At 45.7% G+C, this 18563-nt stretch overlaps 3 protein-coding genes across 11 annotated transcripts in view; 2 read left to right on the top strand and 1 right to left on the bottom strand.

Annotated features, from left to right (window-relative positions):
- The window catches only part of LOC5666976 (uncharacterized), a 56362-nt gene that overhangs the window by 2225 nt on the left and 35574 nt on the right, over positions 1–18563 (top strand). The window lies entirely within an intron of this gene.
- Positions 1–18563, bottom strand: part of LOC1276612 (neurabin-1) — a 60936-nt gene that overhangs the window by 26578 nt on the left and 15795 nt on the right. For all 9 annotated transcript variants that reach the window (XM_061645326.1, XM_061645335.1, XM_061645336.1 and 6 more), the window contains one exon: positions 3371–3849. The gene's annotated coding sequence lies outside the window, so the exon portion shown is untranslated. The remainder of the gene's footprint in view (positions 1–3370; positions 3850–18563) is intronic.
- LOC5666977 (uncharacterized) lies at positions 215–2070 on the top strand. Its single transcript, XM_001688704.2, has 6 exons — positions 215–558; positions 632–823; positions 898–1089; positions 1161–1332; positions 1557–1636; positions 1699–2070. Exons 1-6 carry the CDS (start codon positions 255–257, stop codon positions 1905–1907), a joined length of 1149 nt encoding a protein of 382 aa, XP_001688756.2. The 5' UTR covers positions 215–254; the 3' UTR covers positions 1908–2070.

Here is an 18563-nt window from a genome sequence, read left to right as displayed (position 1 = left end):
CACCGTGCCCATCATCTTCAATCGATCACAGCAAATGGTTTACTGATTTCCCTCCACGAAAGCGTACGCTTCTCGAAACGATATCACTGAGTCGTGAGATCTTATCGTGACTAACATCGAAAGTCAATTTTCCCCAAAAAAAATCACACTGATATGAAGTCACCTACCAGTGACGGTTAGGCTAGGCAAGCGTGTAGTTACTGTCACCTCTTTTAGTAGGAAAGAAACTTCCGCCCGAGTCCCCACCAAACACGATGGGTCATTGCTTCACGTTCCCGCGTATTCCGGTGCTTATTTTGTACTGCTGCTGCTTCATCATCACCGCCACCACTGCGGTGGATCCACCGACCTGTGATTCATCCTACGGATGCATCTCCTCCATCCGGCAGGAGGACTGTGCCAAGGGCGAGATACTGATCTCGGGCGGTTCGCTCAACGGTTGCTGTCCGGGTTGCCGCGGCGGTCGAACCTACCTGGCCGTGTGCAACCTGAACATTCCCGACCGGCTCTGTGCGCCCGGCCTGAAGTGTGTTGGGCGCAAGTGTATCTACGATCGCTGTGAGTTACCGTTGGGTCCTTTCAGGAAACGATTTTGAAGACATTAGTTGAAGTTGCGGTTTGCATTCCGCAGCCACCTGTCTGCACACGATGCATCTGGATAAGGATCTGGTCGGCTGGATCCCGAAGTGCAACCTGGACGGGACGTACGCGGCCAAGCAGTGCCGGGGAGATCGGCTGTCCGGTCGCTGCTTCTGCTACAGCGAGGACGGCAAACGGATCTTCGGCTGGGACTGGTACCGCAACACCGAGCGGATGACTTGCGGTAAGGACACACCAGCGTCAGTGTATACGGAAATGAAAAGTTTGAGATTGCCACTTGCCACTCTCTCTTGCCAGCCTGCAGCAGACGCCGCGATAAGCTGGAGAAGGAGGGCCGGTTCGATGTCACGCTGCACTGTACGCAAAACGGCAACTACGAGGAGCTGCAGTGCGATTCGGGACTGTGCTGGTGTGCGGACGAGCTGACCGGCAGTGTCCAGCTGGGCACGACCGTCGTGCACGAAAGCTTGTGGGAGCTGCTGCCCTGCTGTGAGTATGTTTGCGCATTTACCGATCCCGAACATCATCTCTGATCTTCCGGCGCGCTCCCTCTGGCACAGATAACAGCACGCTGCACGGTGAGTCGTACCTGCGCCAGTGCGAAAGTGCGGCCCAGGCGCAGAAGCTGATCCTGAAGAAGTTTTACGCGCGCGGTACCGTTGGCGTCACCTTCAACGAGATTCCGTGCGACTACGACGGCGCGTACGGCCGGTACAAGGTGGAAAATGGAGTGTAAGTAAGCCCGGCACAGTCACAACAGCAAAAAAACTTGTGGCACCACACCTCGACGCGTAAGAGCACTTTGGCTGTGTGCTTGAGGTGACTTATGACTTTCACCCGATACGCGGACGGTTTTGGTGGTGTGGCAGCACTGTCGGTGCGCGCCTTTCTGTCCAAACGGTTCACGGTCATGGTTGCTTACTCACCCACCTCCACCAAACCCCCTTTTTTTACAGCGTCTACTGCACTTGGCGTGACGGAAAGAAGATTGGCTCGTTTCAGATACGCTCCAGCATGCTCTCGTCGGTGAACTGCTGTAAGTAGCGCAAGCGGCAATGGGTGTCCACACAAATATCATTTCATCTTTCGCCTCGCCAGATTGTGCACGTGATACGATCATCTACCGGGAGGCGGGCATACCGTTCACGCTGGCCTGCGGCGGCAACGGGAACTACGAGTACTCCCAGGACCAGAACGGGCAACTGTTTTGCGTCGACAGCGACGGGTTCGTGGTAACGACGGAGGTCGCACCGAATGAGTCATGCGATAAGTTCATCTACAACTCCGCTTTCTACGACGAGGACTGATTGCTGTGGTGGTGGAGGTGGTTTCCGCCTTGGCTCGCTTCCCCAGCGCCCGCATCTCCCGCAACAAACATCTAAAAAGTTCGTTGGAAAAAATGAATCGTATGCGGCATGTGTTTGTGTTTGATACGTGATACATCATCGTGCAAGCCGCCGCAAGAAAATAGCCTACGTCTTACGATTGTTGTTTGTTTACACGCTAGTTCTCACCCATATTCTCAGGTGAACAATCAAGCCCGAAACCGAAAGAATCTAAATCCCGTTGATGACATTGGAAACCGAACCCGCCGCTTAGCGCGATGTGAAGGTGCGGCAATGCATTAACCGGGAGGGGATTGGGGTAAGTGTATCCTTCCCATAACACTGAACCACATCTCGCATTAGTTGGTCGATATGTTATGATTTGGGTAACTCTACACCACACCACTCTGTAGCACACATGTCTACTGTTGGTTCGTTCTACTAAAGCAGTAAAGGCTTTCGCTTCCAGTGACGCCCAGTGGTTCAAGCGTTCGATACATTCCACCGGACCGCTAGGTGGCAAACACTCCTGACCTTTCCAATACACGCGGTATCGGAACACTGCTCAAGCAAACCTGTTCCAGTTTTGCAGCTCACTGCATTTGGCGCAAAAGAAAATGGGGTAAACCATTCAAGGAACTCTGAATGGTGCAATCGAAGCAAAAGTGTGGAAACGGTAGCCTGGGAGTTCAATGTTTGCGCCAGGAATGTGTCGGAAAGGTTACGTAGTGTGTCACATGTTGGAAGGCATGTTTTACATCGCAAATCCGTTTACCGAGCAAGATATTCAATGGGGATTTTTGCACCTTTTTGTGAGGCTAAAAATGGAACAGCAACATACAAGTAGTGTAATTGGGTCATTGAAGTTGTAAAGGCGTGGACTTCAATATAAGCTCTAGACAAGATGATTCTTGTCTCCAATGACAAGCACAATTTAATTTAACGGTAAATAAGACTAGAACACAACAACTACTATCTATCCTCAACACAAAAGCTTCGTCTTTTCTATTGCCTTTGTAGAAATTTTCTCCACCTTCACTCATACCCATACCATGCTTTATTGCCTAATCAGAAAAACAAACACGCCCTACATGGCCGGGTACAATAGAACGTCCTCACCTTCGCGCGCGTACACACTTCATACCGAGAACTTGTGACACATTTAATTTTAGCCACTAACTCACGACCAGAGTATGACGACGGCTAGCCGCAGCCACGACATAATTACATTGTATTACAACTTCTTGTCATCTTGTCCGGCGCACCCGAGACACATCGACCGACTCACACAAGCTATGTCCAGATTTATAGCAGGGGTTTGGTGGAGAGTACAGTGCTGCAACCTCAACCGAAGGGGCAGGTTGGTGCCGATGACACCATCCCCAATAAAAGGTACTTTTCCCTTTCCACCCCAAACGCGGGGGGGGGGGGGGGATACTACTTACCTCGCAGGAAATAAATCAGCAGCGACAGCTTCTTCTCCCTTTAGCTCAGTTTCGTTTTCTCCGGTACAATGGCCCCGGGGGTTCTAGTGGTATCTCTAGTGGGGCAGCACTTCACACTGACACACACACACACACACTCACGCAAGCACACTGCTTTTACTTGCTGCTGCTGTGTTTCTCCATTCAAGCTTGCCAAGTCCGTGGCCGTGCTTTATCAATCACGTACAGGCCGGCTAACACCGGATATGCTTTGCTTACACGGAACACGTGGTTCCGTTTCTACCGTTCCGCTGCGATGTTCCGGGCCTTGTTTAGTTGATTTTAAATATATGATCCATTTTATTATGGCGAGAATAACCAGTCGTTTATGCTGCTGCTGCTGCTGCTGCGTAGAGTTTACATCCTTCTATGACGTTGCCTTACAACTGTTCCAACCGTTTCTCTCGTGGTGTATATGTTTTGTTTGTCTTTCATAACATCTGGAATGAAAATTTGATAAGAAATATTTGATTAGTGAAAAAGAAATAAGAATACATTTAAAATATTGCCGTTCACAAATGCATTGACTTCTTGTTTGAATTTGTACAATAAAATTTCAATCAAATAATTACAGCTTCTTTCAAACACAAATACAACTTCTTTAAGCTCCAAGAGTCTAATGATTCTTCGCTTTCTCTATCGCCCTCCAGTTTATTTTCCCATCTGTCATCAACTAGGCTTTTCATCGATTAAACTCACGATCTATTCAGTTGGGTGGTGGTAAGCGTTAATCTGCACTATTTATTTCGACGATAGTCATTATTATCGTTTTTTCTTTCCCCATTTTTTTCCTTCTACCAGATCGTCTAACTACTAAACTCTTTTTAACATGGGAATACACTTCTGCTTTCGAGTGGTTCGTTTGATTTTTCTCCCCCAATTCGATAGCTTTTGCTGTTGTGTTTCGCACGTGGTGAAGCGTGAAACACAATTCCTTCCCCCCGTGCTTTTCTATACTTGTTCTCCTTACCATCCACTACCCATTCCCTGTCCGCAACCAGCGGAGATAAGTGTTTGAGGCACAATTTACGCATTAAAGTGTTTGCAGCGCACACGCTTGTTTATTTATTTATTGTTATGGACACACACACAAATATTCAGCAGCAGCCAGCACGTAAACGCACGAAGAGGCGATGTTTTTGGCGATTAATAATCAAAAAGGGGGGGGGGGGGTACAAAATATGGCGAATTTGTAGAATAATAATAAAAGAAAAACATTTGCGCTACTAAGATAGGGCAGTATTTGAAGAAATCGGCGATTGAACAATATTATTTGCGGAATGAATTCGTTTCAAACATCAACGTGGCTTCTCCTTCCACCTTCATCATCAGCCTTACTGGTTTGGTAGATTACCTTTCAAGAGAGTATTTCATTTCAAGGTGCACACCATTTTTCCGCATCACGTGCCCACTGACCATGACATGTTCTTTCGGCGGGACAAGATTATGTAGATGGGAACTTCTACGTCAGCGGCACACAACAGCGCGAAAAGATAGTGTACAAGATGCGATAAGCTGCGATGCCATGATGTGTCTAACTTTAACTTCTTGTAAAGCGCTTTAAAAAAACCCTCAACTCTCAACCCTCAACCCTCAAAAGATGCAATTAGACGCAAAGCTACAACAAACCTTCTACAAACCGAGCCGTACGCCTCCTCCTCCGATCGCTTTTTCTTTGTTTTGAAAATGGAGAAAATTCTGTTTCACCATGACCTCCGGCCGGGGCCAGTAGCCAGCCACGCGAGAAGCCACCCGGAACGAGAACAAAGCAAAGAAAAACACACGCACCAGAAGGGTGGTTGAGCTGTATAAAAGAAGCCGCAACATTAAACGGCTTGTATGTGTGTACTAACCATGGAAAAAAATTAAGAAATGAAATTTTCTTCATCCTTGGCATATTTTTGGCCGTTGTAGTTGTTTTTTTTTTCATTTGAAACCTCAATTTTTTGTAATAGATCCTCCAACAAACGATCAATCTTGACCTTTGCGCTTACAATTCGCTTTTTGTGTTTTTATTTTGCATGTTTACGACAAATAAAACAATGTTCGTTAGAAAATTCGTTAGTAAATTATTTAAACATTACATTTCAGCGTTTATGTCACATACACACACACACATCAACGAAGCCTATCTCAAAAATTCCCTGATAGACCCTCTTTATAGCCGCTAGCGTCTACTGTTTGCTGCTGAATAATGCAAATGACTCAAAATGGATTTACGACCATTTCTTCTTAACTTCGACCGTACGGTCGCCGTATCGTTGCAGGCCGCAAATATAGATGTATCTTGTTCGGAAATATAACTGGTCCCCCTTCTGCTAGATCCCATCATTTGTCCCCCCCCCCCCCCCCATCGTCGCACACAAACGATTGCATATTTATGACACTGTCCGCTAATCTCGTTCGCGCTATCAATCGTTTTGTGATTCGGAGTTTTTTTTTTTTCGTTACGTCCCGGGGATTAACTTTATCCAAAAATTAATTCTCACACACTGTTGGCACACGTTATGAAAATTAAAAAAAAAAACGAAATACAACCCTCTTGTAAATATAACATTCATTTCTAGAAAAATTACATTGTCATTTTCCAGCAAAAAATAACAAGCTTTGATGTAGTTTACTTGCAACTATAAATGGTAGTTGTGTAGCATTATACAACGTGCAAGCAGAACTAACCGTCAGCGGAACCAAACTGTAATTTATTCCATTAATTTTAAGCTCTCCTAAGATGGTTGTATCAATCGACACACGAAATTTAAGACTGCACTACTTGCTCTGTATAAGGTATGGGGTGACGAATTGGTGCAACTTTACAGCCTGTTAGAATGAGAAGTGTTTGCGAAGTTCTGTGAGTCATCGTTCTTGGAAACAAGAAGAACTTTTTTTCGTGAGTAGCGGTCAGTCATCAGACAACAAAATTTTTAATCTGTGTAAAAAATGTAGCATTCGTACAGAGTACAGAATACGCTAGAGAAGTAAATCTACTCTCTCTCTCTCTCTATAAATGTAACTAAAAGCCTATCGATGCCGATAAACGTCCATTAAGCAAACACAGAATGCCCATTTTCGACACCTAATTATATCATGTTCGATTTAGCTACTCTCATCACTTAACAGCGAAGTCCAGTTGCTGTCCAGGGCACAGCGTTCGAACGATGAGCTGTCTGCGAAATGGTTTCTCTAGCTTCGTGTTGAAGCAGCTATTCCCTAACGATAGCTAAAAGGGAGAACTATTCCCATACGATAATTTCTGGTAACGAAACGGAACGTTTGCCAGAAGGCGTTTACGAACACGACCAACCGAAACGCACGCAAGAAGTCACCTTTCGCAAAGCAGAATGATCATTATCGTAATTAAAATGGATTTCATCTCGTTCGCTATCGATTGGATTCGCCTCTTGGACGTTCCCTGTACTTTGCCAAGCTCTACCATGCAAACGTGACCAAATGGTCGATCGATATGGAATTAAGCTGTATGCACATCGCAAAGTAACCGATAATTAGCCCGCCAAGAGTTAATTTCAGCACAAACAATTGAATAGCAAACGCTTAAGGTCAACCATAGACGTTGATTTCGATGTATTTGCTGGCTAGGGGAAAATAGTTGATTTGGAAAGACGAGCTGAGGCGTTTCCTGCTATCTGGAACCCATAATTTGCGTAGTGGTCCTACATATTATTCAAAACGATAACAAAATCCCGACCAATGGATGATTGATTGCACTTGCTGGTCCATCTTGCCACTTAACTGTTGATGCGAACGGCTCAATGTCTTACTTCCATTGCGCTATATTTCATATTCTTCAACAATGTTTACTTACAATCGCGATGCGTAAAGAAACGAAGGACGCATAACAGACTCTTCTGCTCACACTCACAATACGTACGCGTAATTTTCTGCATACCAAAGACACGTGCGCTTAATGCCACAAAACTTGTGCTGCATAAATAGTAGGTATTTCTCCATCCGGCTTCCTTCTCTAATCCCTCCGAGCTGCAAGAAATGGGAGTGACCGGTAAATCCTTTTACTTTTCCACAGCTTTTTTGCACCTCCAACTCGTTTTAATGTTTGTCGCCTTTTCTGGAGAGGAAGAAAATTCCCCGCCAGCAACAAGGTCTGCACACATTGAGGGCACTGCATTTCTAACGGTACTCAAGGCCAAACGCGTGACCAGCTCTTTAGATATTGAGCAGGAAGCTGGGAGAGATAAAGTTGCACCTATTTGGCATAATCCCGGCGTCGGTTGCGCTTCTGATGGAATGTGGAAGTGAAAATAAGACGATAGAGTATCGTTCAATTTCCAACAAAGGTTGAAATTAAAGTTTTCGGTATGTTCGATCGATTGCACAGCACATTAAACCCTTCAATCTTCATCAAGCTCTGTGAAGGATGATACATGTTAGTGATGCACGAATAGCTCCTCAAAATTTTAATCATCCCAATATCAAACGTACATCAAGCTTCCACAGCAAAACAGGCCCAAAATAAATCACGCCAAAGAAATCGTTCAACTTCTCCACGTCCGTCAGCATCATAAATCAAGCGAAGCCTTCACTTTCGTGAAGCACTGCTACCACTACTACTACTACCAGTACTAGCAGCATTAGTATTATGCTTTCATAATCAAAGCCACGCCTGTTTGGCAACGGCAGCTGCCAAGGGCGATAAGTAGCACAAATCGTGCCATTTAAAACCTGTTGACTGGGTCGCGCAGCAAGCTGTTGCCTCTCGATCGCTGCTGGTTCGAGGCTTTGGGCTTTTCCATTTCCATCGGTAACGGCCTGTTTCTCTCCTCAATTGTTCATACCTCTTCCGGGACTGATGTGAATTTCTCGATGCTGTGAGTGTGTTTGTGTGTGTGCGTACACTGGAGCAATGGTGTATCATCGATATCATATCTCTCGCACGTACACGGCACGACAGTACCAGAGCTCAGGACTTGGCTCAGAGAGTACGACCGATGGCGCTCTACACTATCATCAATATGCATTTCAATTTCAACTTATCAACCATTGAAGCTACCCATATATTCATGAGCATACATTATTGACCTCCTTTTTGTTGCTTCTGTCAGAGGATTCAATGGTCGGTACCACCCCAGAGGTAAACCAACCCATAATAGCACAGCATCCATTCTGCGAACCTTTGAGACCATCTCTCTATCTATCTCTCTCTCTCTCTCTCTTCTTCAGTATTTCCATTTCAAAATATGCGCTTTCCCTCGGCCGTTTTCGCCCTCCCTTTATGCCCAATTATGCCCAACGACGATGGAGGGAATCATCAGAAGTGTTACTACATCAGCGCGTGCTGGAATTCCGAGTACCGGTTCAATGCGCCTGTACAAGGCCACCGGCAGTGCAAATTGCAAAAACCAAAGCCAGATATCGAATGTTGTCCCCGAAAGCACGCACGGAGAAGAAAGAATTAGGTTGCCCAGACGACTACGACGAACTAGTGCAGACGGTGTGTGGACGTAGGGGGAGGACGAGGAAATACAGCCAAGTTCGAGCCGACTGATGATTGCAATTACACCTGAGGTTCACGTTCAAGTGCCTCGGTACAGCAGCAGCCTGTTTCTCATCTAAAAATAATGACAGGGGCCTATTAGAGAGAGCCTACACAGCGGGCGAAACGTGCGCGCCTACCAGGAACGACGAATACGACCCGGGGCTCAGCCCAGCGGTTGGTCAGATAGTTTGGGATTTCAATTTCAGACGAGCCGAATGCCGACCTGTCCACTTTTTTACGTCACAATGTACACACACACAGAGCGAGAGATAGAAAGAGGAGACCTTAATGGCAAAAGCAAAACAACGTCATGAGAGATTGAATTTTTCATGAGCAAATACGATCCCCACAAAAGCGGCACACACACACACACATATGCCACCTGTTCTAGTTGCGGATCGTACGATGATCTGAAAACATTCCACTGGAGATGGAGGAGGAGTAGCAGAAGAAGGAGAAGGGCTAGATGCAAGGGAACGAACGGTACTCCATTCATCTCCGCAATGAATCGACTGCGACGCCATTGAAAGCATAAAATCCGCACCGTACGCCATTGTGCTGGAACGTTCAATTCACCAGCAGCAGCAGCATCAGAAAAAAAACAAATGGGAAAAGCGGAAGCCTAGCAGCAGCAGCCCAAAGCTGGCCCATGTGTCTGATGACACTCCCAACGGTTTGCTAAACAAACAGCCGTAGCTCCAGGCCACAGCTCGGTTGTTAGTGAACCTCGACGACCAGTTCCAAAGGAGAACGACCGAGCTGGAGGGCAACGCAAGCATGTGGCCGACCCTCACGTATGTCAAGTCCAAATCTGACGTCAGGAGGGGGCTAATGAAGGCCCATTCGTTGTAAGCTATCGTTCCAGCCGTCTGGTTATCGATTTTCCTGCCCCTAGTAGCTTCACCACTCCTTTCGTAAATGTATCAGATTCAAAAGAAGAGGAGATCACATCGTTAGGCAATGCAAAAAAACACACACACAGTTCCAGGTTCATCACCATTACCCAGAATATCGGTCGCCATCATCGGGTACGTTGCACAATTACTCGAGAACTCATCTTCTGGCCGTTCACCCACATAAAGTGATTCGTTTTGCCCTCTCGAAGTCGAGTTGGTGGTTTAGAGAGGAATCATCAAGATGCTAGGTGTAGTAATGGCAAAAAAGCTTCGCTACTGCATCATATTCAATGCAGTTCCACAAAAAGCTTGGAAGAATACTGCCTCACTCCATCTAGTGTCGTTGCCTCCGCTAGTAAACAACTCTTCCGGTTCAACTGAGCGAAATTAAAGCAGCACGGCCTGAACCAAAAAGGTAGACGACATCGCACAGCGCGCAAAGTCAACCTTCTAAAATGCCCTCCGGCTCCGAGACACACAGTGCTACCGGTTTAGTTTCGCACAGTTTTGTCGTTTGCTGTACGTTTGTTTAACTTTTAACCGTTATGTAGATATAGAGCTCGTTTCGCCTGAGATGCCCCCTGCGGTACGGCAGAATACTTGCCGAACAAAGTTTTATCAAGACACGCAGGACTTAAGGCGGACAAAAAACGACAAATCTTTCGGTCGTTCGGTACGATGTCATAAGAGATCTGAAGTCGTGAAAACAGTTCCGTTTGCGGTACGAAATTGGAACACTCACCGTGAGGAGCAGTTTCCTGCTACCGGGTGGCTTTTCTGTTTGCCCTACCGGAAGGAAGTTTGTTCATAACCAAATGCCGGAATGTGTTCGTCTCAGACGAATTTAATCGAGGATACGAGCATTTATGCCGAACAACTACGAAAAGATGGATAAAAACGTTGGAACGTGCGTTTACATTAAGGTTTTATTGAATTCTTAAGTGGGCAATTGAAGGCTCAAAGTACGAAAATAGCTCAAGTATTCCTGGAGAATGAAACTCTGGTAAGATTAACTTTCTCAAGAAGATCCCATGTCTCCGGAAATATTAAAGCCATTACAATGAGACATTCGCTCGCAAAGCGGCGACCAAACAAACGTACTGTACCGGAAATGACAACATAACATATGCCGACACACGACACAGCACAAACCGTACAGAGATCTTGTCGATTACACAACGTGAGAATACTGCCACCCCGTCAACGTAACCCTTGGCAGCTACTGCATCGAGTGAGTGACTCTGGATAATTGTTTGGACTTTGCATCTAAACAAAACTCGTCCAGGTGTTTCTCAGTCTCACTAGTCGTGCTCTCTTGCATATACAGCTTGTCACTATAAAGGTAATCTACAGATGTTCTCTACACGTGTCGCGGGTGCTATACCGCGAATCCATCAAATATCTTGGTTAACAACGTTTGGATGCAGAGAGAAAGAGAGCAAGTAGCGAGAGTACATCGAGGTAATTGTTGGGAATCTACCACCCTAATAGTTCATTCGAGCTATCAACACTCTCATCACGTGGACGCAAATACAGCAAATGCACGGGTGAGGGAAGAAATTAATGACTTCCCATCACATAATGAAATTAGCGATAGGTGGCTGTGTCTGCTTATGAACACAGTTATGAAGTACATCAGCATTAGACCATGGTACATAGATTTTATGCTCCGATGTACTTGTGCCTGGTAGGGACAAGGGTACACAGCGTATCATTAATGTGCATCCAATGAACTAATGCCGTTGAAGATGAAGACTTACTTAATAAACAATCCCGCTCCGAACGTTTGCTCTCACTAGTTGTGTACAAAGAGACATCTTTGAGACTTCGGAGAGCTTCTTGGAGGAGTTGTGTGGAGTTGCCAGACGAGAAGTTAATTGAGCGTGGTAAAGAAATTCTTCTCACTCGGTTCCACATCCCCAAAACAGGATGATCTACAATGTTAATAAAATTACGCAGCTGATAAAAAAAATGGAAAACTTCATCTTCATGTTTAATTTCCATGCCCCAAACGCACCGCGTCTCGAGCAAGCCGACCCCCTAGATGTGCACCTTCTTCGGCGGGGTTAACTTCAAGCCCGAGGTGACGGTATCCAATTCAAGAACCTACAAATTACCGTGCTTAATTGACCAAGACGCACTCTAATTTGGTTCCTGCCTGCCTGTCACGGCAATGCAGAGTCACACAAGCGGACGGCAATCGTTTCGCATTCACGGCATAAAGAATCAGTGCAACAACACCCGCCCGGCGTACAATTCCCCGTCTTTCCGTTCCTGAAGAAGGTCCTCCGACAAACTGTACATTGAAGGTGTGGTACTTGCTTACGTCTGCGGATGTGAGAATCCGTACCAAAGCTAAACACCAAACCGCACAAAAAACAATCCACTATCCATATTTATAATTTGATCAAGTGATAAGTGTCGACATTAATCGAATGCTCGACAAAACTGATCGTTAGATTGCCGCCGTGACGCCCCCTAACCTTCGGACCTAGCGGGATTGGATACCAAACACGCACCATACACACACACACCTCCGCAGTCTTCCTGCAAAGATTGATGATGTAGCACCGATGCCAATTCTTCTCTACACCCAATAAATTGGGCTGTTGAAATACCGCAGCACCAGCGATGTGAAGTGACGCATGAAATCACCGTGCTTTATACCCGGTAGTTTATTACGGTGGGCGCGTGTATGACAAAAAGCGTAACCGCTATGCTGCTTTTGGCCAATTTGATATTGATCTTATAGCGCGCGCACACACCGCTCATTAAAGTGGCCGTGGACTTCCCATCCCTTTAAGCAGCTTGTGTGAGCTAATTAGTTATTACGAGGCCAGGAGATGGACCACAGAAGAATACAACAACGACTCTATTCAATCGATACCACAACCCAGGCAGCCTCTATTAATAGAGAAGCCTTACCGGAAAAATCGGATTATAACTGGCCACAAAACAGAGCTTTTGTGGGTGAGAAAAATCGATTAAGCATTCCGATGGCGGCTCCGGAGATCGGTAAACATGTATCACAACACACAGAGCAGACAAAGCAGAAACAATCCACCGAAAAACAAAAGCGCCCCAAGCCGACCCTTTTTCCCCCATCACAAGAAACTGCTGAAGCGCGCGTGACATAACTCGAAGGTTTGTTCGCTTCCTCGCACACGAAATCGGTGTGAAAAAAGACGCTTAAAATCACGAACCTGATGCTTGATATACACGAAAACGCGCCCAAGTGGCCACGCTCCCTCATCTTCACCTCCCAAATTGGTGACTTAAGAAAATGCAACCCTGTCGCAAGCACAGCTCTGCAGCTAGTAGTAGTAATAGCCGCAATCGTCGTGCTGTTGCTGCTGCAATTGGCTTCACGCGAGATTACCCAATGCAACGTCTCCTTCCAAAAGTAGGGCCCCACACGGCAGCGCAGGTTTGGAGCACACGTTTAACCGTCGACCGCAGCGGTTGCTTAGTAGTGATGGAAGGAAAAATCACGTGCCGCAGCTACCAAATGCAGCAAGCGCAAGTTGGATGAGAAGTTGCGGTTGCACTGTGCACTACACCTATGGGTTGTTTGTGGTTTTGGTGTGTTTTTTTTTTTGGAAAGGGTTTGAAGCCGAGATCTTCTGACAAACGACGCTGTCAATCTGAATGATCCGAAACCGTATCTTATCGTTCGCCATTACGTTGCCAAGTTTGCAGTTTTGATGCTATTACGAGAGCATTGCCACCGTGACCTAGAATGGAGTGCCTTGTTTAGATGTAAGTATGGTTTGTACGACGAAAATGGTTAGCAAGCGCGGCTACCAGAAAAAAAAAAAACAAAACGACACTAGATAGCCTCCAATTGAATCTGGGTACTCTGTCAAGGCCAATAACTCAGATTTATATCAGCTTATGGTACAAGAGTTTCACCGAGACTTTGATTTGAATTTCATTACAGCAATCTTTGGTAGAAGCAATAGCAGGTCCCGCCTTGTGCACAGTTACAACGTAACAATATTCGAAAGCATTATCATCCTCAAGTACACAACGGTCAGACGGTGTCGTCTTGGTCGTCCATTCTTCAGCACCTTTCGGCACCGCTTATCAGCCTCGCCCATATCGCTGCTCCCAGCCGGAAATGCAGGCTTACCGCGTACGACTGGGTCATGAAATCATATGCAATCAACCGTATCGCACGATGACCAAAACCAGACACACACACACACACACTCACCGTATAAACACCAAATCACTGCGTTCCACAGAGTCACTTGACGCTGACTCGCTTCGAAAGCAACCAATATAGTTCGGGTTGCTTTTAAAATAATGCTGCTTTGGGTGGCACGACCTCACACATTACTTCAGCTTTTCTCCCATCATCCTTCTCGTTAATGTTGCCAACGGCATGCTAACATCGGGTGAGTAGTGTATGTTTGTTTTGTACGTGAGTGCGCCATATTTAATTACATCCAGATGCGCCAATTTGTCGTTCCACGTGGCTTTCACACTCGAAACAGGGGAAGAATTCCTCTCTTTCGTTTCGAGGGATGCTTTTTTGGCGACATGAGAGCTTGAATGTGTATAATTTTCCACCGTGACTGTGTATCTGGTGGCTTTGCGTCGTCACGCGAATTTTCATTCTCAAATGAACCCACACACAGGAGGAGCATGCTCGCCAGAGGGCCATCCATGGCCATGCGGCTATGGTTTGTTACACGCTGCAGAGATATTTTATGGCATTTTCACATCACCCGTAGGTAATGAAAACCGTTTCGACAGATTACGGGGACACAGATTGCCCGCGGATGATGAATTGCACGTTGCAAAGAGGGAAGGGCATATCATTCGCATATCAAAGTTTATATTAAAGTAAAAGCTTATAAGGCTTCTTTTCACGAAACAAGTGTCTACAATCTCTACTCCTAAAAATGCAATAAAACCGATAAACAAACAGTATTTTGGAGCTAGTATAAAGCTAGCCCCATAAACTTATATTACACTTCCCAATCAACAAACAACAAAAAAGCAAAAGCACGCCCATCATCATCTCGATTTCGTTCCATTATAACAATAAAGGAAAGTGAAAACGCTGCTGAGTGACCCACCATTTCCACGTGATTGTAGCCTTCCCGAAACCTTGTCTTGTGTCCGGCCGTGTGTCACAATAGCCGCTTAATTTACAATTCTTCTCCCGGTGCAATAATCAAAATTGGATTAATCTCGCCAGTTCGCTCGCCCCGCCATTGCACTGCCCCACCAGGGTCCAATCTGACCAGGGCGCCCACTCCCTTCACTGGAGAGCATGGCTCGCTCCATAAACATTAAAAGAAAGTGGAGTTGTGCCGCATCTCTTGCTAGCTCTCGAGACGAAGGTTCACTATTAATAAACGTTCCGCTTGCGCGTCCTTTGCTAAAAATATCGCTTCGAATGTCAACGAACAACATGTGCGTGTGTGTTTGTTTGTGTTCCGGATGTGGAAAAACAAAGTTGGAGAAATGGATTTTAACAGCGCCCAAGAACTTCGGGTTTTAAATTCAATTTTGCCCCAAAGGAAATGTTTACCAACTCCCTTTAGAGATGCTATCGGATGAAATCGTATCGCTACAAAAGACAGTCTTAGTTGCCTACTATTTGGTTAGTAACTGACTTACAGCGCTCTCTCTATAAATTCTCTATATTTCATGTATTTGTATTGCCTTGAAAATAGCAAAAAAGGCAGCCCGAACAAGCCAATTGCCGGCTTAACATTTGTGGTTAACTAACAGCCAATAATCTTACGAAATTTGAACCTAAAGTTGACTTGCCAACAACCATTACACGGATTGGAACGACAGGCGTTTAAATGTAGGTTTAAATCTTCCTGCCTTCCTGCTACGGTGAAGCTATCCTTCAGTAAATACACCTTGCCGACGGGCTGCAAAAGGAAATATGCAACCGGAGGTGAAAACTCCAGCCCAAAGTTTATCGTTCCCGGCAAGAGAGAACGAAAAGGTAACGAAAAGCCAAATATCCGTCGACACGATCCACCCAGGAGGCGCAAATACCAGTACGAATATTTTACACCCAACCAAGCGTAAGCGCAATTTCACTCGATGGCGAAAATGGCATCCTTATGCCGGAACCCAACCCTTCAAAAACGAGGGCGGAAGTTGATTTTTTGCGCCCGCCTAAAGTACTCACCGGAGGGCGTTATATACCTGGTCGTGTGTCTGTAATAGACGAAAAAAACACCCTCAAAGACCCCAACCCCTTGGCAGAATATTTGATCAGAAATCAATATTAAATCGTCTGCTTTCGTCAGTCGAGACGCTGCTTAGCCTACACCCCTCTGCTTCCCAAAAACCTACTCTCACAGCCGAATGCTGCACAATTTGTGGCAGTAAATCCGATAATCCTAACGCTCTTCTCCGTGGGTTTGCTGTAAATATTGGTGTACTTTCAACAGCTTCTTTCGATGCTTTCAGCTGTAGACGACACTCTTCGCACGCCCCATTCAAACGGTCGAACTCGATAAATTATTCCATCAACGGCAGACAAACACTAACTGAACGGATTTTCAACGGCTTTTTCGAAAGTAAAGAGGGTTTAAGAATTTCGTCCATGTCTGGGGTTCGTGTTTCTGCGCGCTCTTAAAGTTCTTAGCGTTTAAAATTCTAAAAGGAAACTATAACTTCTCCGACAGCGAAGAATTCGAATTCGATTCCTACCTAATCGTATTCTAATCAGTATTCTAATCGTGTGCCTTTTTCTTTCCTGTGGCGAATGATAATAACACACACCAACACACACTGGAGGAGCTGCGTGGAATTAATAGCACTGGGAACGGGGCACAAAACACAAAAACAGAGATCCGAGCCCAGTCGACATTTTCTCACGGACGCTTTGCGCAGATCAATCAGCAGACCCGTGACGCGTCGCGGCCCCATAGTTACCGTCGCCGCCAGGCTGTCACTTGTCACTAACGGCGCGCAGCAAGCACACAGACACACAGGATACAAACTTCAACATCTTCCGGTACGTTACCAAGTGGCCAAGTCAGGAGAAAGACTAAAGTGGGTACCGACTTGGCTTGAAAGAAACATCTTGCAACATAATTTGCCCTTAGCTGCCGCGCGGCAGTGAAAACAGGTACTTAGACAACTTAATTGGCCGTCCCGTGGAGCTGATTTTGACATCTTTATGCATAAAATGGTCCATCAGCCGACAAACTTTATTTTACACCTGTGTCGGGGAAGGCGCTTTTGAAGCTTTTGCGTTTGGTACAATGGGTGACGACGAAATCCGCTTCCTTTCGTGTGGCTTCTCTGTGCCCTTCTTACAAACAATCAGCGATGCAATGCACTCGTGCGTGCATAATTTCCTTACACAATCCGACCTTGCATTGTGTTTGCCTACGTCATTTTTCATCACCATACATGCGCATGTGTGTTTCAATGTAAAAAATAATGCTCGAAAAGCAAACAACATTCTCATGATAAATAGATCTTTCAATAGAAAGCATGCATCCTCCGTAAGCGTAAGGTGATGATGGTTGCAGTTTTTCCAACGTCTTTACGTCACACTGGAATACACACCCACACATACATTTCTATTGTCACCCGAGGGACGGAAATCGTTCCACTGGTCGATCGTCGTCTCGCAGTTGCAACCGTAGTGACAACATACGGAAGGCCATTACCATGCTGACAGCTGTAAATCTCGTGCACCACGAATTGTACCACCCGCTCCGGAATTGTCAAGACGGTACCTTAGCGGCACACGACCCCGGCTAAGCGCTCTCTAAAATTAGACAATGGCGGGCCACCGATGACAATCTTCTCCGGCCAAAGGGAACTCCCAGGAACCGTTGCATTGCCGGTTCCGCTCTAGCAAAGCGCTCCTCGGCACCGATGCGGCATTGCATTTGATTACAGAACCCAACACGGTGAAAGACACTGAACGACACCACACACACAAGTGAAGCAAAAACACGGGAAAATGTTGTGTAAACATCTGATGCAATTTTGTTCCTCCATTTGAGAGAAAGGTGCTGAGCAAGATTCCCCGCAGCAGATACGGCGAGGATGCATCCGCATGGTCTTGGTTAGAATTTATTGGTGGCAATAAGTATGTGTCACCATTTAGGGCAATAGCTGGCAGCATTTTAACCTAATGAGGCTACACATTCTCACAGCCAATGTGTTTTTAAGGCTTTATTAAGGTAAGCAATAGGGTTTTCGTTGTTTTCAAAATGCTGCTGTGTTTAAAAGGTGGATGAAACCTTTCGAAGCACTTGTCACACTTTCTCGAATCCATAATAAGCGATGGTTCAGGCATAAAAGCGAGACATCATCTGTCTTGTATATTTTTTGTCCAATCCAATCATACATTCACAATCCATGATAAAATTGCCTTTTTGTTGGCTTTTACCTTATCATTTATCTTTTGACTCCCAATCTCCAATTTAATACACCTACACAGCGTGATGTCAAAAATCTGATAACAAGTAAAGCGACAAAAAAAAAGTAAATGACAAAAATGAAAACCAGATACTAATCCCAAAAGCCCGACAATCCCAAACCCCACTGCGAAGCTGGTTAAATACTGCCCAAAGTTCATTCAACTCTGCAACCGCGAAACCACTGGACACAGCATGGGACAAGAAATTTGCATTTGACAGGCTGAAATTTCACTTTTCACCGCATACCATACACACACAGAATAAAAGTGAATAGTTGTTTCCCATCCGGCTTTCCACTGGCCCACTTGGGTCTCGGGATATAGCCC

Source organism: Anopheles gambiae, chromosome 2 (assembly GCF_943734735.2).
Source record: "Anopheles gambiae chromosome 2, idAnoGambNW_F1_1, whole genome shotgun sequence".
In the NCBI taxonomy this organism is placed as follows: domain Eukaryota; kingdom Metazoa; phylum Arthropoda; class Insecta; order Diptera; family Culicidae; genus Anopheles; species Anopheles gambiae.
The sequence above is the reverse complement of the archived record's forward strand: the minus strand, read 5'-3'. Positions and strand labels throughout refer to the sequence as shown.

Bases quoted from the DNA above. Each gene is read 5' to 3' on its own strand.
- LOC5666977 (XM_001688704.2), top strand. From the start codon at position 255: ATGGGTCATTGCTTCACGTTCCCGCGTATTCCGGTGCTTATTTTGTAC. The intron at 824-897 runs GTAAGGACACAC...CTCTCTTGCCAG, and splicing joins CACCGAGCGGATGACTTGCG to CCTGCAGCAGACGCCGCGAT. The intron at 1,333-1,556 runs GTAAGTAAGCCC...CTTTTTTTACAG, and splicing joins TACAAGGTGGAAAATGGAGT to CGTCTACTGCACTTGGCGTG.